The sequence below is a fragment of the Eretmochelys imbricata genome, chromosome 1 (genome assembly GCF_965152235.1).
Source record: "Eretmochelys imbricata isolate rEreImb1 chromosome 1, rEreImb1.hap1, whole genome shotgun sequence".
NCBI classification, from domain to species: Eukaryota; Metazoa; Chordata; order Testudines; family Cheloniidae; genus Eretmochelys; species Eretmochelys imbricata.
This window is the reverse complement of record NC_135572.1, coordinates 307,108,934-307,131,516: the sequence shown is the minus strand read 5'-3', so window position 1 is coordinate 307,131,516 and position 22,583 is coordinate 307,108,934. Positions and strand designations below refer to the sequence as shown.

Genomic DNA, 22,583 nt, shown 5'->3' with positions numbered 1-22,583 from the left:
GCCGCGTTAGTGCACGTGGAAGGGTGTTGTGAACCCTGAAGAGTCACGTTACTTCCGGCTGATGAGCCGATGGGGGGGGGGTCAGAGCCCTGGGGAAGCGGAAGTGGGGCGGCGGTCGGGGCAAGCGTCCAGGGGCTGCCGCTCTCTCGGCGATCCCCGCGCCCCGCTGCCTGCGTGTATGGTTCCCCCTCGGGCTGGGTCCTCCAGCGCCCACTATGCCCCGATACTGCGCCGCGTCCTGCTGCAAGAACCGGGGAGGCCAGAGCGCCAGGGACCAGCGCAAGCTGAGCTTCTACCCGTGAGTGCCGGCCGGCCGGGCTGTCCCGCGGCGGGAGGGGACGCTCCGCTGGAGCCCAGGGCCCTCCCATCCTGAGGCAGCAGCGCCAGGGCGCGCTCGCACCCCCTCGGTGCTGGGCCCGTCGCCCTGGGAGCGGGGCCTCTCCCTTGCCTGCCTCGCCGGGCGCCCTCGCTCAGCCCGCTCCTCGCCCTCCCTCGGGCCCAGGCCGCACCAAGCGTTCACTGGGGGGGTCTCTGTAGCGGGGCGCAGGACCTGCTGTCCATGGGCTCTAGGCCCTGTGCTTCAACCTCCTCATAGCCCTGCTGGGCGGGGGGCTGCTCTGGGAGCTGCAGTGCGCCCCTACCCGCTCCGGTTCCCCAACTCCCTTTCCTCAGCCCCGCTCTGCTCGTTGCCCAGGCCAGCTCGGGGCTTGCTGCGCCTCTGGACAGAGGTTCTACCCGGTCAGTGTTTAGCTAGGGACGGAGTAAAACATTAAACGAACACTAAAGCGTTATTAAAAGTAGCTGGGGGGTAGAAGGGGGTTCGGGGAGTGGGTGTGTGTCAGGGTGAGCCCAAGGAGGCTGGGGATCTGGTTGCCCCCTGGGATTAGGGCATGCTGTGGACTCTGCAAAAAGGCTCCAGGCTAGCTGGGTCTTCAGCAGGTGCCAGGAGGCTCTGATGAATTTTGCCACCAGTCCCCACCCCACTACTGACATCTACAGTACTTTTCATATCCCCGGGACACCCTGTGACCATTTATACCTTAACATCAAACCTCAAGGTTGTGGTTTGAGTGTGACAGTGATTGGATATGTGTATTATAGTTGGCTACATGTCAAAACTAAAGAGATATTTAAGGAGCTGAGAATCCTAACCTTTTTGGCGTCTTGTCATGTGTTTTTGGTGAGAGATGTGAACTGAGGTTGCGCTGAATGATGTTACTGTACGTGGAAATGCTTGACTTTTTTTTTTAGTGCCATTGATATTTTTCACTGCCATTGATGAGACTGATTTTGATCTATGAACTTGATCTATGAAGGTTGATGTATGAACTTCCAGATATGATAGGCAGGAAACTGACTCACTAGACAAGTTTCATGGCTTTGCTTACATTGTTTCTGTTTAGCCCTCCCCTACATTCTGTTTCCCCTGGGGTTTGTCTGTCACTTTGCATAACAGTATTTTAAAAACAAATTTTAAAAAAATCCTGCCACTGTTGGTGCTCTCTTTTCCTTTTCACTTAATTTGGATGATAAAAATTACTCTAGTCAGGTTCCTTTTATTAGCTTTCAGTCTTTCACTTTCTAGATCTCATGGACTAATCAGTGTTACTGTTTGGGTTCACATCACTGTAAAAGAACGTTTGGGGAGAGGGAGACAGAAACACTATTATTATTATATTTTATACAATTATTTTTTAACCTAAACTAGTAGAGTGGCTTTTTGAATTAAAAAAAACCCCAAATTTAGGAATGTGCACAACTAGATTAAGAGAAATATAATTAAAACAAAATTAAAGTAATAGGTGGAATCCAATAATTTGAGAATTGCTTGCTTATTTGTTAAAAGAAAATAAGGACCACATCCTCCTACTTTTCTACTGAAGCAAGTATTCCCAGGGCCTTCACTGGAAACTGTTTTTTGAACAGGGGTTCCCAAATCAGCCCATATTAGATGTTTTTGGGGCCAGGATGTCACCTTTGACGTCAGTGGGAGTTTTGCCGTTGAGTTCAGTGGAGCCAAGATTTCCCCACACATGATTATCTAGATGTAAGTTTCATGGTTACCAGAATTAGCACTTATAAGCACTATATAAAAACTTAGGATAGATTCTTGTGTAAGGGAAGATTTAGGAGTGAGATGAAGAGATTTTATTTGAAAAAAGTATAAAACTAATTTTGTGCGAATCTTTTAAACCAGGTTTCCACTTCATGATAAAGAAAGACTTGAGAAATGGTTGCGGAATATGAAACGTGACACATGGACTCCCAGTAAGCACCAACTCCTGTGCAGTGACCATTTTACCCCTGACTCTCTTGATGTGCGATGGGGAATTCGATATTTGAAACATACTGCAATACCAACTATTTTCTCTTTGCCTGATAATCAGGTAATGTGTCACTTTATTATTTAATACAGCGCTGTGTTGGCTGGATATTAGTATAGTATAATTTTCAAAACCATACATACAAAGTAATACTTGGGATTTTTTTCTTTTGAACATCTAATAGTTTCATACTTTTGATTGAGACCCAATCTTGGAAGTGTTGCTGTTAGGTAATTTCTGTCCAAATACTAATGTTTCTTTTACAGCTGCTATTTTGTTTCAAATAGCTAATTTTGTCAGGGCCACCTTATTAACAATAAATGTATTCATATGGTATAAAAACATTAGCTTTTTAAAATGTTTTCAGTTTCAGCATGTGTATGTCTTTTCTTTCTTGACTCTCCTCTCTCTAATATAAAATTCACTAAAGGATCAGGAGTCCAGGCTCAAATTATAAAAATATTGCTATTTTTCATTGCTGTGTATTTTCATTGGCATATCCCTGCAAAGCAGTTACTGCTTTATACAGTATAATATACCATAATGGGTTATCATCTGCTTCTTCATAAGTTTTTTAGAACTTCAGTATACTTTGTTATACCAATAAAATAAAAACCAGCAGGATCTTATTAAAGGGAATAAGACAAAATGCCACATTTATTGTGAATACAGAAAGAATCATAGTAAGCAGTTAGTTATAGCTATAACATTCCATTCAATTTCATATTTATTCACACATTCATATTCTCTCTCTCTCTCACACACACACACGTTTTGCAAGGCTATTATCATAGTTACCAGACTTAGAGTTGCTCGTGCCAAGCCACTGGCCAGGTGGCCTGGACATGAGGAGGGAGCAGGGCCTTGTCAGATGCATATCTGATGCTCCTGGAAGTTGGTTTGCAGAATCAGACCCCAAAGTTCTCACTTTCTAGAGTCTATTTTTATAGGAATTTATTCCTATGCCAGTCTATGGGAATTGTGTCATCATGCTGTTGCTGAATCAGTCAGCAGATGGCACATTCCTGATGGCTCCGTGCTGTCAGAAGTTATCTTGTTCTTCGGTTCTCCCATCCTTGAGACTGTGGGGTGGATTCCAGTCTGCCCTCCGGGGATCCTCTGGTTGTTTCCACTTGACGCCTTCTTCGGCCTATGGACACTGGATTCTTAGGCTGGCACCTCCCTGATCATTCAGTTATCCACAGCAAGCATCCATCCACATACATCCGCTATCTCTATTTTAATCACGATTGTCAACAAAGCGAGATGAATACAACGAAAGGGCGGGGAGTCTCTGTGTGCTGTTGTTACAAAGTATCGCTTTGAGTCTCTCTCTGTGTGAGTAGTTGTTGTTACAAAGTATTGCTCTGAGAACAGACTCTGTCTTAGGATGTACTAACACAATTAGCAGCTTGCAAGTTTCAGACAGAGAGAGAGAGAAACAGTAAAAATAAGAGACCAAAAACCAAGAGACCTCTTAATAATACCCTGGAATTTAAACTATGGGGAATCAAACTCATTTGTGATTTTAATACAGAACGTCTTTAATATGATCCAACAAAACAACTTCATATACTCTTTCAGAAGTATAATACTCAAATCTTGTTTAGTTAAAATTTTCCAACACGAGTTGCTTTCTCAGGTATTCCTTTTACACAGAAGTATAAAAAATGGTTACATCCTGTAAATGGTAATGGACACAGAATCGTTTTACACTTTGTATGAATAACAACTGGGATCTGCTTTTAAACTATCCAGAGTAAAATTTGTAAGGACTATCAATCTTCTTTCATCTGATCCCCATGTTGTGTCATGAAGACATTTCCCATACAACTGGTCAGGTAAAGACCCAGTGCTTCACATATATCGTAGTATTGTTTAATATAAATGTTTTGAAGGAGACTACAGGGGTTTACTACTTTTTCTCTGAAGCATCCAGTAGAGAGAAGTGTTGGAGGCAGGGTACAAAGATGTATATTTCGTTTCCATCGTAGCTTAATTTATAAAACTGAAATTTGTGTCTATCTAGCTACTTTGATATTGAAAAAGAAAACATTTAACACAGACTTTTGATATTTAAAATATAATAAATGAATTCCAGAAATAAGTGTGGGTTTCTTTGAATTGCAGGTGAACTTAATATAAACAGGTTTTCAATCTCTAGGATGAAAACTATGAGTTTCTTAAAAATATGGAAAGAAAATCCAGCAGTTCATGACACAGTAATAGTAATTTTTTGGGATGATCTAAAAATCTTTATGGAATTAAATTATTATTTTCTGTATTACCATAGCTGCTAGAAGCCTTACTCATGGGGCAGAACCCCATTATGCTGGGCACAGTACAACACAAAACAAAAAGATGGTTCTTGCCTCAAATAATTATTGCTTAAATATTAGTTTGTTGCTAACTATAGGGAGAGAAAGGTAGTGATTTGCATTTAGCAGAAGCATAACCTTCCTTTTTTACGTCTGTGTTCATAGTCTAATCACAATCTTTACAGAGGAGATGTTACGTAGATAATTGATCTATAAAGCTGTACGAATACTTTGAGGTTATGCTGCCAATATTTTAACAACAGGTTCCCTGTAGCTTCTTCCCAGTCAGCAATACATGAAACATTCCCTGGATGAAACTGTGTTTTGGGAATCCCCAAAACGAGGAGGAGGAAAGCATCAATTTTATATTCCTCTCTCGTCACTGGCAAAAAAAAAAATTCCACCTCTATTCAAGGCGCAATAGCTCTTAATATTGCATGCTTCCTCCTCCTCACCAGCACCTCATGGAGGCTCATTTCACTGCCTGTATGTGGCAGCTGTTCCGGACACTTACATGACCCCACTTACTGTAGAATCTGAAGGCCAGATCCATAAAGATGCTTAGGCACGTATGTCCTGACTCCCAGACTTTGTTTATTTTTTTTATAGGAGTATCTCACTGGGGTATAGTGTGCATCTCTCATGAACTCCTAGAGATGCAAGGTGATTCTTTAGGACACTTCCCAAACTCAGGTGACCTTTTTACATGGAAAAATATATGTGAATGGGAAAATAATTAAGATCCTATGCTGCAGAAACGGAGCCTAGGTGATTGCTCATTTCAACAGTAGTGATCATTTTACATTGGCTTGTGTTTGTTTTTAAAGCTATCATGGAAAAGACAAGGGTTAGGAGGTTTTTTAATGAAAGCCTAGATTCTCCTTCAGAGGGTCCAGTGCCTAGTCCCACTAACAGGTGTTCTGACTGAGAGGAAGGCCAGTGTGGCACGAGAACTCTTGAGATGTGTGTTTTAGCCTAAGGAGAACATGTATATGAAGATATGAAGGATATCTCTGCTCCTGGATGGATGCCCACTGCTCAATCAGTCAAATAGTGATGGGCCTTCATTCCATGCTTTGGAGATGGTGTTTTGAGTTTTTATTCCTTAAACCATAGTACGGCTCCCTTGCTCACATGCTTGAGGTACTGCAGCTACATATTGAGGTACAAAACAAATGGGGATTCCTCAAAGCTCTACTTGTGAGTGCTCTACCCTGATGGGATTTTTGTTTTTTGGGTTTTTTTCCCTCCCTCTCTCTGTCCAGCCTAGCTGTGGTTCTGGTAGAACCTTAGGTTAGAATTTCAAGAGAATCTGGGTGTTTTCTCATCTCTGAACAGATGAAGCAGGGCTCAGCAATCAATCAAAGAAGCCCTGTTTCAGCTTCTGGTAGATCAGAGGAAGGGAGCTACCCTGTATTCTTAAATCTCTAGGACTGACTGAGCATTAGGTACCCACTTTAGAGATGATAGCACTGCAGGTAGGGAAACTACTTTTGCTATTTCCATAACTTTTTCAATCCTTTAAATTTTGAAGTGTGTTACAAAACTAAATTGGAATGCAATGGAACCCATGTCACTCTGCTGAACTCCTACTTAATTCTTATCTATGAAGGACATGGAAAACACTGAACAGGTTGATCAGTCAACAGTAAGGGTGGTCTGGAATAGGCATATCTTTATGAATGTACACTTTAGAATGACTTGTCTTTTTTCACCACACACCATTTTTACATCCTGTCCCCACATTCTTATTAATACTTGCCTGTCTTATTTTTATATTTAGTGAGCAAAGTTAAAGTTGCTTACAGGTTTTTGTTTTGTTTTTATTCTTAGTCTACTGGCCTAACATGACTACAACTTCTACAGCTTACCCTCTTCAAAATCAAACCTATTGAAAAAATATACCACACAACGTTAGTATATTTTTATATTAATGACCAACATATCAAAAAGCTTATGTAGATTTTAATCCTAAACATGGGGGAGAGGTGATTTGTGTAGATGGGGAGAAGAGAGAGTAGCCAGGGAAGCGCAAGCCTTGATGATGATGATAAAAACAGAAGCAGTATCAATGTAAGATCTTTCCCCTTGTTAACTTACCATGAGTCATAAAAGAAATGTCTCCATCCTTATGAAGTGTTCAAACTTTCAACACCATGCTTGCTTGTATATTTAAAATTAAACCTGTGTAGATGTGCATGCATACCACATATGCATGATTGCACACATACATCCATATAACCCACTTCAGTTACTTATGCACTGAAGATCTAGGTTTCTTTTCTACCATTGTACTAAATTTCTGTAAAAGTAAAGTCGCTTGGCGGTTGTCTGAAAGAACCATCAGTCCACTGAATTACATTAGGTGGAAAAAACAGGATTTTCTGCTTTGCTGCTTCAGTAATGCAAAAGCAGCATACTCAATCATTAATTTGTATCGAATAACATGTTTGGGGATAGAATAGGAGAAGCTAACCAGTTTGTCAGAGAAAGGCAACTTGTTGTTTCTATTGTATGTGTCATCAATTTACATGAAGAATTATAAAACAATTTCAGGTTTATAAAAGTATTTTACATAGAGTTTTTTAGACCAATACTTGAGAGTGCCTCTGGTGGTATACAGAGTTTAAGGAAAACATTCTATTGGAGATAAATATATGGATTGTTGGCAAATTACTGGTTTAATCTCTGAGCAATATTTTAAAAAATTGTGATTATCCAAAAAATAGTTACTCAATAGCACATTACAGAATGAGGAAACTTTTGTGCATTATATGTAGTTAAAAGGTGTCATTTCTCCTCCAGGAAAAAGACCCTTCTCAGCACAAGCCACAAGAGATAAAAACAGAGGATGGGGAGGACATCCGTGTGTGTGCAGAGTCAGATAATGTATCTGCATCGTTTGAACCTTGTTCGCCAAAGAAAAGTGTCACAATTGCAGAAAGGCTAGATGAAAACACTGAAGCAATTTGCTTATCAACCCTGAGCAAACCTCCACAAAAGAAAGTGCAGTTTCAGAATACAGAAAACTTACAAGCGGGCACCATAATTCTTAGTTCATCTGAGCGGCATATTCAACAAACACCTGTTTTAATGGCAGAAGCTGTCCAGAACATAGAAGCAAGTAATGTTCCTACATCGGTAGAGAATCTTTTAAGTTGTACAGCCACGGTTCTGCAAGTTACAGACCCTGAATACCTGGATTCATCTTTGAAATTTAAAAATGCGGCTGGGCCAGTTATTGACCATCTAGCTGAGAATGCTAACTCACATATTGCAGTCTGCTCTGTGGAAGTACAGCCAAGTGAAAACGCAGTTTTTCTCAGTACAATCACACGAACTATCGAACAGTTTAATGGAAATAACGAATCTGTCATTGCTATCATTGTACCTGCTGAGTGTTCTAAAGAGTCTTCGATGGTAAGTAGTTCTTTCATGCCTATTAAACAGGAGTTCATAGACATGGAAGAAATAGAAATTCAAAAATCTGCATATATAAACAATAATGGTGAAACTGAAGTATTACAAACTGAGCATTCATATTGCAGACAAGACATAGACAGGGATCATCTCTGGCAAAAAATTGCAAAGCTGCATTCTAAGATAACACTCCTTGAAAAACAGGAAAGAAAAACTTTAGGTAGGCTCAAATCCTTGGAAGCTCTTATTGGACAACTAAAACAGGAAAACCTGCTTTCTGAAGAAAAGCTCAAGATTGTAGAAAATTGTTTCACAACATTTGAAGTGACTATGATTCAATAAAATCTTTAAAATGGGTGTTCTAACATGGCTTTTTTTTAGTCTCTTTGATTATCCTTGTATATAAATGATACATCTTTTTTCCATGATGCCATATTAATGATAACACAAAAATGCTATATAACAGGTGTTCTTGAAAAAGTTATGTCATCCATTCTGCTGAAGCCCAGTGATAGACTATTGCCCACAAACATGAATCATAAATGAGCAGAATAAAAGGAACATCTAAAATAAAATATAAAGTCGTGGAATAAAAATGGGAGGAACTTTCTCAGATTCAAGCTTCTCTAGAATTTATAAGCCTTACAGTTCAGTACAAACCAAGTGGAGATCACAGCTATGTGGGGCACATAATAAATAGTTATAGTCAACTTGTCCCAGTTCACTCTCAAATGAGTAAGAACAGTTTAGAGTTACTGCTTCTTAAACTGGGAGGTATAATATACATTGTGTACTGACATCATGTTTGCTGTTTATATCCTCATTTAGTATTCATTCTAATAGCTTTTTGTACAGGTTGACCTTAATTAAAATTGCATTTATACAATAAAACAAAGTTTGCCCTTTCTTCTTCAATAAGAACATTATTTCTAGTTGAACATTAGGGACAATACAGTACAGCTCCTAATTTTCACGATACTAAAATACGCACAACAATTTGAATAATGGCTTCTATGCTAGTAAAAGACAAAGTTGTAGATTTTGTTCAGTAAAACAGAAGTTGTCAACGCAAAATACTTTCAACCCTCTATTCAAATACCAGCATCAGACCAGAATCTACCACAGTTATTGTCCTGATTTATACCTTAGCTGTATCTTGAAGAAAAGAAGACTATATTTGCAGAGTGGATAGTAGTGAGTAAGAGTGGCAGAATGTGGCTTAATGTTCTGCTACACCTTAGGGTTGGTTTGCACTACAGAGTTAGGCTTCTGTAAGGAAACTTATGTCTACCTAACTCTGTAAGTGTCTACAATACAATGTTGCTCCTACTGATATGTCACGTCCTACACCGACCTAATAACTCCACCCCCACAAGAAGCGTAGCTGGAGGCCGCCATGTGGGGAGGGGGCGGGACGGTTCCAGCTGTCAGTGCTCCCACACAGTTAAATTGGTGAAAGCATTCCTGGCGAGGACTCTCACTACCGACAGGGGACATAGTGTGGACGTTAATCAGTGCAGTAATTACTGCAGTGGCTATACTTCAACCTAACTTAGGTCGACTTAATTTTTGTAATGTAGACAAGGTCTTACTGTTCAAGGATTAGTGCTACATAAGGTTGGGAATTGGGGGAGATAGAATCCCAGTTTACACTAACTGCTATAATTCTGATACATTGCATTTAACTGCTTTGGGTGATAAAGTTTCTAATATAGTTGATTACCCATGGAAATACTGAATAACCTGGTTCACTTAGTGAATAAAATTGTGAGCTACCTCATTGAATGATAATGTATCAGTAACAGTTGCTGAAATAAATAGTGCCCTGTCCAACATATATTGCCCTGATGCACTTTACAGGGAGAAATATTAAGAATTTAAAAACGGTTTGGGACTGGTTTTTTTTGGGAGGGTGGGGGGAGTGAGTTCTAAAGTAGTTCTATTAGCCCAGTATATATACTGTGTGTACCACTCCTGTTTACTCTTTCGCTTATTGACAGTGGTACTCTAAGGCCATGTCTACACTTACCAGGGGTCAATTTCAGTAGACCTGCTAAATCGACTGCAGAGCGCTCTACAGTTGACTCCGGTACTCCATCGGAATGAGAAGTTTAAGGTAAATCGATGGGAGAGCATCTCCTGTTGACAAAGTGTAGAGTAGGCATCACAGTAGGTTGACCTAAGCTACATCGACTCCAGCTACATTATTCATATAGCTGGAGTAGTGTAACTTAGGTCGACTTACTGCGGTAGTGTAGACAAGGCCTTAGTAAATGTCAAATTAAACTTCTTAAGTACTTGTATACTATTACTTTGCCTCCACCCTTCTTTGTGTTTCTTTATTTTGCTAAGCACTGGAGATACAGGCAATCAGATGTCTGCCCATTGCTGCTTAAATGTATACTGCTGGGGATGTTGTATGCCCAATGAAGCTGTTGATGTTGCCATAGGCATGCAGGAATGAAGTTGGGTGGAGGAAGTGATTTTCTAAATAATCTCCATTGGAGAGATGATGGCTATAAACACAACTGTAAGAGGAAAATATTCAGAACACCTGGGGGGAGTTCCCCTGGGATAGGCTCAGGTTCTGCGTGCGTGCTTCACAGCCTTTTCAGACCACTGTACAAGCAAGAATTGTATATCGGGGTTTATGCAGCTGAATGGGAAGGTGAGCAGCAACAGTGCCACCAGAAACCCACTGCCACCCAGGGATCCCTATCAGAGGAGGAGTCTTTCAAAAGTACCAGGCATAATGCCATATACCAGTGGTTGTGATCATATTCCTACACCAGTAAAAGCACCTTTTGCTAACTGATTGGGGATAAGTTAAATCACAGTTGCCAAATTTCACGCAGTAAATAATCAGCCTGACTTTCACAATAAGCCAAAAATCAAGCTAATTCTATTTCAAAACAAGTCAATCCCTAAGAACCCCAGCACTCTGTGATTAGATCCTCTGGCATGCAGTCTGAGACTATGGTGGGCCCACTGTGCAGCCCTGACTCTCTCCCTACCCTTTCCCTCCCCTTGCCGGGAGCTGATCAAAAAATAGAAGAAACAAACTACAAGCAAGAAGCTACAAGCCAAAAACTAGCCAACAAGCAACTCACAAGCCAAGTTTCCGCATTTTTTCCCCCACAGGTTTAGCATGTCTGAGTTAAATGTCTGCCTGGCAGGCAGAATGGTGGTGGCATTAGACACTTAACTCAGACATGGCATTTAAATGTCAGACAGGTGTTAACTGTCCTAATGGGGTTGTGACACCTGATTACTCATGTACTGGGTGTATGTTTAATTTTTTCTAAAGCCTGCCAAATGGGTTGTTATTTATTTGTAGGGAAAGAGTTTGTGGGGGAAGAGTAGAGTAGAAGGGAGATGTTTGTTTGTGATTACAGGACCCTAATAGCATAGTTGAGTAGACTGCTGAGACTTGGGTCACTAGCCCTCATTTGTCAGATAATGAGGAAATAATCCTATATACAGCTGGAAGTCCACTCAGATCACTTCAGGTAGGAGCAAATTAAGCAAAAAGACGGAATCTTATATTACTAAAGAGAGATGATACAAGCATTAATCCAATTTTAGATTTCTGTATTAGCTTACATGATTTAAAATAAGGTCGGCAAACTATTGTAAAGTCAATCCATTATTATTCATAAGAAAAATTTACTATTACTACCTGGTAAATCACACTTAGCTCTGTACAAAAAAATGATCTCATTAACAATTGCTTTTCAACCTTGAGAGCTCAGTGTTCTTGCTAACATGAAGTGTACAACTAGTTTTCACCACACAATGCTGAAAATGTATTCCTTTCTATGGGCTTTTGTTTTATCTTAGTATTTGAGAATACTTCATGTGATTGTCCACATGGAATCCACTCTTGGTGCGCATATACTGCAGGCAGGTAAGATCAAATTTGTTTGGTCAGCAGTGTCCTCTGGGGCCATCCTGACATCTAGATGGCCTTCCTCCTCTTCCCCCAAGGTCATAAAGGGTAGAGCAGGCCCAAAGGTCATTCAGTTGGCTCCTTCCTGCCAATGGCAATGAGATGGACTCCTTGTAGAGTCCAGCTGCTTCTCTGTCCAATGTGCTAGTGTTAGTCGTACTGTAGTTAATTAGTAATTGGTCTTTTGCCTTTTGTGACCCCTCTCCCCCACCATAAGGTCTGCCTTGCTAACTCCCAGCCCTCCCTCACTCCTAACATCCACCATCCATACTCCTGCTCTCATGCATCAGGAGCATCTCTGACAAAAGTCCTATGATCAGGCCAAATTTATCTACTACAAATTCATTCTCTTTCTAAATTCTGCCATTGTCCTAGCTGAACAACTCTAATTCTCCCATTTAACTGAATCTCATGCCTTTAATCCCAGCTGTCTTTTGGTCACCTTTGGCTTACTTCTCAAACTTTCCCCTCCTCCTGCCCCAACTTCTCTCTGTGCAGGAACTTGCAGATTTCTTTCAAGAGAAAACTGACAAACTACAGTGTGACCTTTATCTCCCACCCCCCACGGTTTGCTTTCCCTTCCCCACTGACTATTCTCGCTGATCTCAGATGCAGAAGTTTCTCATCTGCTCTTCTCCTGTAACCCTTCTACTTGCCCCAGTGAACTCATCACATCTCCTGATCTACCTCACACCCACTCTTATCCCCTCCCTTAATCTTTTCCTTAACCTCACTCTCTCCTTGCTTTCCCCTCACAATGCAAACATGCTTAGTCTTTCCCATCTTTCAAAAAAATACCTTTGACCCCGTTTTGCCTCTCCAGCTGCTGACCCATCTCCCTTCTCCCCTTCATCTTTAAGATTGTTACTGTCTGGAGTTCCTCACCTCCAGTTCCATCCTAGACCTTCTCAAGTCCCACTTCTGCCCCCTTGCATTCCACTCAAACTGCTCTCATCAAAGTCTCCAATGATCTTTTCCTAGCTAAAGCTCAGAACTAATACTCTAACTTCATCCTCCTTGATCTGTCATTCACCTTTGATATGGCTGGCAATGCCCGTCTTGAAATCTTTTCTTCTCTGAAGCCTTGGTCCATTTACATCTTATCTCTGGCTAATCTCCTCCACAAATACAAATTCAGCTACCCTCTCCATGCTGATGGCTCACAGACTGACCTACCTACCTATTCCAGACCTGTCTCCTTCTGTCCAAACTAAAATCTTAGACTGTTCCTCTGAGAGCTCATTATTGACGGCTAGCCCCTCAAGCGGAACATAGCTAAAACAACAGTGCCACCTAGTGGCTGAACAGTTTAGTACAATAGCACTCTATTGCAGAGCCCCTAATCTCCCCCTTTCTCGGTCACTGTGAGCAACGCCACCATTTTGCCTGTCACCTGGGCAGCATCTTTGACTCGGACCTCTCTCTAGGCCCTCATCTTGACAATTATTTCTTAATAATATCTCTAAGATACAGCCATTCCTTTTAATCCAGTCAGCTAAAACTCTTGTCCAAACTAAACATCTCACATCTCAATTACAGCAACATTGTGCTGTCTGGCCTTGACAAACAGTCTTACACTGCTCATATACATTCACAACACTGCTGTAATCATCATGTTCCTAGCTCATTGCTTTGAGCATGTCCCCCCTTCTTTGAATCTTGCCCCTGGCTTTACCTGCTCTATTGCATCAAACAGAGGGTGCTTGTATTGACTTTCAAGGCCCACCTTGCCTATCATCTTTCTCTTGCTTTTGATGCTCACCTCCATTCAGCCAATGATCTTTTTGCAGGACATCAAGAAACCAGATCGTGATGATTGGGAGAATGGGCTGACAGCAATGGAGTGTGCCTTGCACCTGGAAAAGAATGTGAACCAGTCACTCCTTGATCTGCACAAGCTGGCAACTGACAAGAATGACCCTCATTTGTGTGACTTCATTGAAACCATTGAAGCCAATGATGCCAGCCTCCTCTGCCCATTTGTTAAATTTTCAAACAAGCACCTTTGTGCTTTCTTAGATGCTGCCCCCTCACACTCTCCATAAAAATCCACAGGTTACCTCATTGTACACTTTCAAATCCTTTCTCAAAACTCTCCTTTGCCATGATGCCTACAAAAAAAATTGACAATGGTTAGGCTGCCAGTGGGCAGAAATCACTGGTAATCATACTGACTAATATTGTTTCATAGTTTACATACACTCCCCAATCTGTCTATATCCATCTGTTGTGACTTGTCTTATACTTCGATTGTAACCTCCTTGAGGCAGGGACATCTCGGGGTGGGGGAAGGGAGTTGTGTACACACAAACCCTAGTTCAATGAGGTCCTGGTCCATAACTTTGGCTCCTAGGCATTACATTAATACAAATAATAATAATAATAAGTATTTAGTTCTATAAGGGTCCACCTAGCGGCAATATCTCCACATCAGCCTGCTATTCAGGGCCAGATTCCCGAATGGCCTAATTCATGTTTTTCTCTGAGTTCAGTTTCTCAGTATAGTATTAACAGGGTTGATGGACAATGAAGCCCTTAGTAACCAGTTGGCTGTATCACTGTGACATACCCAGGGTACAATCTGAACCATGAATAGCTGTTTCCCCTCCATTCTCCAACCTGGGGTGCCTCTTACACTGCTTTTCTATGAGTTACCACTCCCGGTCTGCTCCCACACAGCCTCCAGCATGTACGTTACTCCAGGTTATAATGTATGAGTGCTATAGCCTACCACTTACGAATTACACTGCACAGCAAAACCAGTAAATTCTCGGTCCCAGACTTTCCCCAGAAATGTACTCCCAAACCCTCTCCTGGACATAAAAGCTCATATAAAGTCTGTCGTTTTATAAATAGAAAATGATATGCACAAATCCTATTATCCCAAATGGAGTTACCCAGATATTTCAATCCAAATACACTGGTTTAGATTAAACAATAAAATTTTTATTAATTACAGAAAGGTAGATTTTAAGTGACTACAAGTAATGAGGCCTAAAAGTCAGAATTGGTTACAAGAAAATGCAACTAATGCCTAACTTAGTAAGCTAAGTGAATTCAAAGCAAAGGTCTCTCTCGCCACATTTCAGCACTCTTACTGGCTGAATTTCTTTCAGTCAGTATCCCTCCCCCAGTCCAAAGTTGTTTCCTTTGTTATTCAGTTGCCGTGGGTAGAAAGGAAGAGAGGAATAATTTGGGGTGTCTGCTCTCTCATCTTATAGTTCTTTCTCTTCTCTGAGAATCATCTCCAGCTGAGGTTCAGGAGACAAAGTCTGTGGACGGGAACCCCCAGCTGTTTCTTTGTCAAGATGTAGATTTTTCACCCATGCCATCTTTCCTGCCACATAAGCAGGTCCCTTTGATTTTGTTGACACCTGTTAGGTGTTGGCTAGCCTTTTGTCTCTGGGAAACTGCTATGTGACTGCTCTCCAGACTTGGAACATGTCTTTGTAATATCATAGAGCAGAATCCTATAACTTTACATACAATGTTGCCACACATATTGTACCAGGACAATAATGATCAGAAAATTACGAGTTTTCAAATTATACCTCACAAGGCATACTTTGTACAAAATTTATCATAGTTCTGTAAAAGGGGTGAGTATACGGGTACAGACTGTCACAATTACCTATTACATAAGATTGCCTTTTTATTACATCCGCTCAAAAAGATAGGGAAGATTCAGGCCCTCATGGTTTGTCTCCATTATTCAGTGTTCTACAAGGACAGGGTTACTCTCAGACCCAATGTTCTTGCCCAATGTTGTTTCATTATTCATATCGTACTTTTCTTCACTACTCCTGACTCAACCGTGGCTGAAGATAAACTTCATACACTCCATGTAGTAAGGCCATTGTCATGCTACCTTACCAGGACAAAATCAGTCAGGAACACATCTCTATTATCTGTGGTCTTTGCTGATAGGATCAAGGGTCAGGCAGCATCCCTACAGAAACTTATCAAAATGGGTGTCCAACTGTATAAAAACATGTTGCAAGCTAGCCAAGTTAGATCTACCTAGCCATGTTAGACCTCATTCCAGTAGAACTCGGGAAGCCTCTGTCTGTCTGAAGAATGTCCCTATTTCTAGGACTTGTACGGCAGCCATGTGGAATTTGATCCACACACTTACAAGACACTTTTTTGTAGAGACTTTCGGATCAGGTTCCCATTATGATAGAGCTGTCCTGCAGTCATTGTTTAAGAACGACTCCTAGTTTCTCCAAGAAAAACACACAACTGCTTGTTAGTCATCAACAGATGAATCCGTGTGGACAATCATTTGCAGAGGAAAGAACTTACCTTATAGTTGGGATTGCATATTGGTGAAGGAACTGAGGGTTGGTTGAGCCCTTTATGCTTTCAGGTGAGAGGGTGGGGCAAGAACATGTTGGATACATGTTAAGATGACTGCTGGACAAAAGATTCCTATTTCATGCACATCAGACACATGGACCAGGAGTTGGAATCTATGTGGACAGGAAAAGAAATTTCAGAGAGCTACAGTTTACTATAAAGTAAGTGTTCTTTCGTGGAAGTATCCCGTAGAAAGCTGTAGAGTATGAAATTCATCCCATCAGCATTCTGTATCTGAAGTGGCTCTTCAAAATGACAATGATCAGTAAAACACAAAGAATGTCTGCTTAATCCACTTCATAAAATTTAGTTCATCTGAATAATATTCCTTTCAAAGTAATTGGTTGTTGTCACTGTCAAAGCCCATTCCTTAGAAAAAGCACCAGTTTTCTTTTAAACAACGTTAGAGCTGATCTGCAAAGAATTTTTATGCTTTTACCCTTTATTGCCACATTATAGTGTATTAACTCTAAAAGATTTTTTTAATGGGGTTTCTTTAAATATATTTTATTGGGATTTCTATAAATAACAGGTGCTCACTTTCCTCTTTCGACTGGAAGTCCTTAGGAAGATCCTAGGAAAACATGAATAGTGTTTGCATAAGCCTGTAACCAAACCTGCACAAAGGGGAGAAAGGAATATTGAATCTTAAAGTTGGTCTACACACCCATTTGCACCAATAACTGCCAGTTTTCAAATAGATTTGGTTAAACCAGTGCAAACCCATGTATGGACATTTGTTTGCTTTACATCTGGATTTATATTAACTTCATTCTAAATATAGTATCATAGAAATTGCTTCAGTATATCAGACCAGTAGTTCATCTAGTCCAGGTTCCCACCTCCTATAGTGGCTGCACCAGCTACTTCTGAGAAAGGGGTAAATAACCCTGTAGTAGGTGATTTATGGAATACGGTGCCCCCAGAGTAAGTCTTCTAACTACCAATGGTCAGATGCTGGATTATAACCTGAAACATGAATGTTTGCAGCCTTTTCAAAACATCTGTTTATTTTGTAATATTTATTATAACAGCTGGATATGCTTGTTATATCAATGGCCTGCTGAGCTCTCAGTTCTCAGCCTTGTGGCAATGAGTTACACAGTCTAATTATGCACGGTGAGAAAAAATAATTCCTTTTACCTGATTTGAATTTACCATACTTCAATTTTGTCAAATTGCTAAATCCAGCTGCAGTTTCAACCCACCTGGCACAAGGTTTACTGTTCTGCAGGAATGCTTAAGCTCCCATACCCTCCTCTACATTCTTTTTGGTTCACAATTTTTGTCCACTAGTAGTTTGGGGTGAAAATTGAAATTGCTCTGCAGTAGAATTTATAGAAATAAGAATATATAGAATACATATAAGAATTTCTTTTTATATCTAGCAAGCTGTTAGTTAAGGCTTAAAGAAGCTAGCTCTATGAAGCAGCTATAGAAGTATTTTGAACTGGTTGGATCTTCAGGGTTGTAGCCTAGCCCAGCACACCCTGACTGCCATGTCAGGTTTTGCCTCTCAAAGAGCAGCAAGCTTTGGTAAGACTCATTGATAATGAATCTGCAGCCTTCACTGCTACAAGAAAGGAAATTTCTGAGTAAGTTAAGGTACACTTTCTTATTTCCTATCTCCTGGCCACTTTTATCCATGACAATATGTTGCTTGAACTATGACTGTTTAGGTTCTTTAGTAGTTCTTTTGTGAGGAACTTATTCAAAGGCCTTGAAAGTCCAAATAACTGAAATTGGTTCTCCTTTATTCACTATTTCATTGATATGTTCAAAGAAATCTAATACATTAGTGAGGCATACAATTATTTTGTGGAAGCAGTGTTGGTTAAACTCCTTCTAGGTGTTTTATAATTCTATTTTGTAATTGTAATTTCAGTCAGTTTACGAAGTACAGAAGTAAGGCTTTTCAAATCACCCCTAGCCCTCTTTTTTCTAAGTATAGGTACAACATTTTGCTGCCCTCCAGTCCACCGGAATAATAGCTGATTGTAATGAGAGATTGCACATTGTTGCTAGCAGCTGAGCCACTGCATTCTTAAGTTTCTTCAGAATTCTTGGATGTGTGCCAATTGGACCTGTGACTTGCTTTTTAAATACCCACCATAGCTTGTGCTCCTTTCTAGGTGGATTTCCATTTTCAGAAGGAATCCTGCTTGGCTTAAATAACTTCTTGAGGCTTGCCATTTAGCTGGTTTACTTCTTACCTTCCTGCTACCACCCTTTTTATTTAGAGTAATGTACTCAGACAATAAGTGCTTTGGGGCAGGGATGGTCTTTATGTTGGGTTTGTACAGCACCTAGCATAATGGGGTCCTGGTCTGTGACTAGGGCTCCTAGGCACAACAGTAACGTATAGCTTTGTGAACTCTTTTTTTTTTTTTTTTTTAAGTTACATCTGTGCCAGGTCTAAGCATTTTAATTTCTTTACTTTTGACATTGGGGCCTTTTTGACTAGCTTCCATTTTGTTTTTATGAACTTAGTCATAAAGCAGTACTTATTTCTTGAACTAAGTCCTGCATATTACTTATGACTATGTTAAGTCTCTCCTCTTGTATACCATAATACTCACCATCCCAAAAGCTATTGTTTAAGGTGTTAAGAAATGGCTTCTCTAAACCTTGTCCTGGTGTGACGTTTGATCAATTCATGTGCAAGAAGTTGAAGTTGCCCATTATTGTTTTTTTGGACTTTGCTTCTCTTCTCTTGCTTCCAAGTGTGTTCTCAATATCGCTTTCCTGATCTGGAGCCTAGCCGCATAATCCTGTGTCGTCCTCTCCACTCAGAATTTTATCTCACTAAATTCTATGGAATCTTTCAGATACAGTCTTATTCCCTGACAGTTGCTCTGATTGGTCCTTCCTGAAGCTGTGAGCTTAAGCTTTCTTCCTATCAAACTAATTTTAGCTTCTAGGACCTCCTATATCTTTTCACATCACCAATATAGAGTACATCCACAGACTCCTCCCCACCACTCATTAGATGTCTTGTGAGATCTACCACCTTTGCACCAAACAGTTCTCATGGTTATTGTCATGTTCTGGGGTGCAATTCCAGACCAGTGAGAGATTGTGTCACCGCCTGCCCTGTAACCCTGGGGTGCCTCACAATGCCTTGCTGCTGTAGTTCCCAACCTGGCTCGCTCACCACAAGCCTACCAGCATGGAGGTCATACCTTGAGTGTCTGTGTGCTAAACAGCCCTGGTTCAGCAGCTTTGACCCCAGCAGCCTTTCTACAGTCCCAGTGTTGGTTACAACCAGCAAGATGACCCCAACACACTCCCAGTCCTGAATTTCCCCAAAACCTGAAGTATCCAGCCCTCTCCTGGGCAATGTCCTGTAAAGAGACAAAATCACTTACAGCATATTAACTTAACTGGGGGTAAATGCACCATTCCCTTTAAATACAGCACTGAGCTGGTTCATGGTAAAAATGAAATAAGTTTATTAACAAAATATACATAGGATTAAGTGAGTTCAAGTATAAGGAATGAAGATAGAAAAAGTTACAAGTAAAACAAAATAAATTATGCTTCTAAAAGTCTAAAACTTAATCTAGCAAGGTACAATCTTCGTTCAAGATGGTTTCTCTCACCAGTCATTCTTTTTCCCAGCCATGGTTCACTTTCCCTCATTCACAGCCTTCCACAAAAGGTGCTGGCTTCCTTTGCCATCTGAGGTGAAAGATCTTTACCTCAGCAGGTTTCTCACCTATATCCAGTTCCAGAGACTTCAACCCCACTTGGCTGAAGGAGCCATCTCTGAGCTTGCAAGGGCTCTGTTCCTTTGTGTCTGTCTAGTAATTGATGTCTAAAATGGCTTTCTGTCCTTGCTTATATCTCCCAAAGTTCAATGACCTTGCTTCAGGAGGCAGGAAGCCCTCCAGTGTGCTTAGCTTGCTGTGTCCACCAGGAAGGTGAAATATTGTTCTCCCCTTCCTATGGGCTTCCCATCCCCCCACATGATTTCTATGTAAATAGGGCTTCCATTGTTTCTGATTCCACCACGCTTAATTTACAGAGGGGAGAGATAGATGGCCATGACATTCCCTCCTGTCTGGGCAGACTGTACAGTCTAATATCAATGAGTGTCCATAGTTCCTTACATAGTGTTAATACATACATTTCACAATGATGTCAGTCACCGGTATATCATTAGCTTTCAGTAATGACCTCACTTCCTATACTCTTATAATACAGTAATATTGCATACAATCAGTTGATTCAATTGCTTATCACTTGAAGTTCAGACCCTCTAGTCTTTATAAACCAGTAAAACTTTGAAATGGATTCTTCTCAGGGTTGCCTCTCAAAGTAAAGTTTATTCAAGCTGTGAGGAAGGCAACATGGCATCTGATAGTAAAAGAAGCACCACGCTCTCTCTTCCCCCACTTGATTACCGAAGTGCAAATTTTTCTGTTTCTGCTTATATGTAAATATGGACTTCCACTGTCTTTGTCTGAATGTTGGGCTGGTGAGAGAATGAAATACGCATTCCTTTGTCTAAGATAGACCTATTTAACAACTCCCCCAACATACCTGGTTTGCACACATTGTCATAATTCCAGCATATATTCATAACTCATAATACATGTTGCATGCATACATCACACAACAATATTAATGATCAGTGAGTTATCAGTTTTCAGATGATCCTTCACAAGACCTATTTTGTACAGATATTGCTACAATAGTGTGTAGGGTATGAATACAGTGGTGCTTAGTGTCACAGTCACCACATCAGTTTCTATTCCTGAGGGTCAAATCCTTTACTACCACAGCTTGTCTCCCAACTGTAACACCATCCTTTGGAACAGCCTCCTCAATGTGAAAGCCTCCTCTATCTCACTCAGAAGCTGTGACTGATATGGGGTGTATTCCTCCATTCCACTTAATTCCCTTCCTATCATGGGACTTGCTCTTTCAAAAGGAGAACTGGGGTAGTTAGTTCTGAGGTGGGTCCCCTATATGCCATCCCTATAAATAGTTCTGATTCTCTCTGCTCCTCCATATCACCAATTCTACCCTCAGTATGCTATACTTGGGCTCTGAGAGCCATGATCTGCTTGCACTAGGTTCATACATCTGCTACTTGGCCATTTTAAGATGGGCTTTAACTCTAAGTGGACAGAAGATTATACTAGTTTACTTTACATAGAATTGTAGTTGTTTTAGTGTCCTTACAACTAACATAGGAGCCTGTTTCCCCTTAGCACCAGCTCTTACTCTGTCCAAGCTTTCCAGAGCCCTTGCTGTCAGTTGCCTCTCTGCTCAGTCTGGGGCCTCTCCTCCCTCAGGAATATGACCTATTGGTTTCTTTACTCCACTATTACGCGATTCTGTTAATAAAAGTGAACATTCGTCTGGGGGGATGTGTTCCTTATAAACTCATGGAGGTTATTGTTCAAGGTTCTGTTATCCTGTTCAGGTTTAAGAATTTACTAGTGACCAAAGGACATCCTGAGGTTGGCTGAGCTAATAAAGGATACAAATGAAATACTACGCTCATGTCTATGCTTCAGAAACTTAGGACTTGTCTACACTACAGAGTGTTGGCCAGCTTAGTTATGCCAGCAGAGTTGCCAGGATACCTGCAGCATAAGCCTGCAGAAGGAGTTCATTTGCCACACTACCTCCCAGAATGACATTAGCTGTGTTGACAGAAGTTGTGTTTACAATGGAAGTTTTGCTGACATAGCTAAGGGTTGTGACTTTCCTCTTCCCCACTCTCCCACTCCTATCCAACATAATTATTCTGGAAAAACTTTGTAGTCTAGACCAGATCTATCCCAGCAAACCCAGAAAGTACTGCTAACAGCAGCCTGAATAAATAGCTTGTGAACATCCAGATGGAGCAAAGAAGTTCATATCTGGCTTCAAAGAAAGGTTTAGTATAATGGAAGTTCTATCTTACCTCTACTGTTTTACAAATGCATATCAGAACTTGAATGTAGACTGATCATAGGTACACTTCTCTCTGCTCTGATTACCAGTTAATGTTATTTGTGACCTTTTATAGCTATTTCATTTTATTTCCACAGTCTTGATTGACTCTTCTGAAACAGGAAAATATTTAGTACTTTTGGTCATAAATTCTATCAAATGATTGACTTCCCTATATACCAGATTATTTACTATTGTAGTGTGGTGGTGGTTTCCTGAAATATTTTGCACAGTTAACTAGTTAGGTACTAAAGTATGGTTGGC

At 40.7% G+C, this 22,583-nt stretch overlaps 1 protein-coding gene across 2 annotated transcripts; it reads left to right on the top strand.

Moving 5' to 3' along the window:
• The first annotated feature begins 79 nt into the window (after positions 1-79).
• THAP5 (THAP domain containing 5) lies at positions 80-8,427 on the top strand. Of its 2 annotated transcripts, none has more exons than XM_077834081.1 (3): positions 80-298; positions 2,198-2,387; positions 7,448-8,427. In XM_077834081.1, the coding sequence occupies exons 1-3, from the start codon at positions 216-218 to the stop codon at positions 8,402-8,404; spliced, it is 1,230 nt and encodes a 409-aa protein (XP_077690207.1). In that variant the 5' UTR covers positions 80-215; the 3' UTR covers positions 8,405-8,427. The 2 variants fall into 2 exon arrangements, with proteins under 2 accessions (XP_077690207.1, XP_077690212.1); XM_077834086.1 differs by lacking the exon at positions 80-298 and adding an exon at positions 407-738.
• The last annotated feature ends 14,156 nt before the right edge of the window (positions 8,428-22,583 follow it).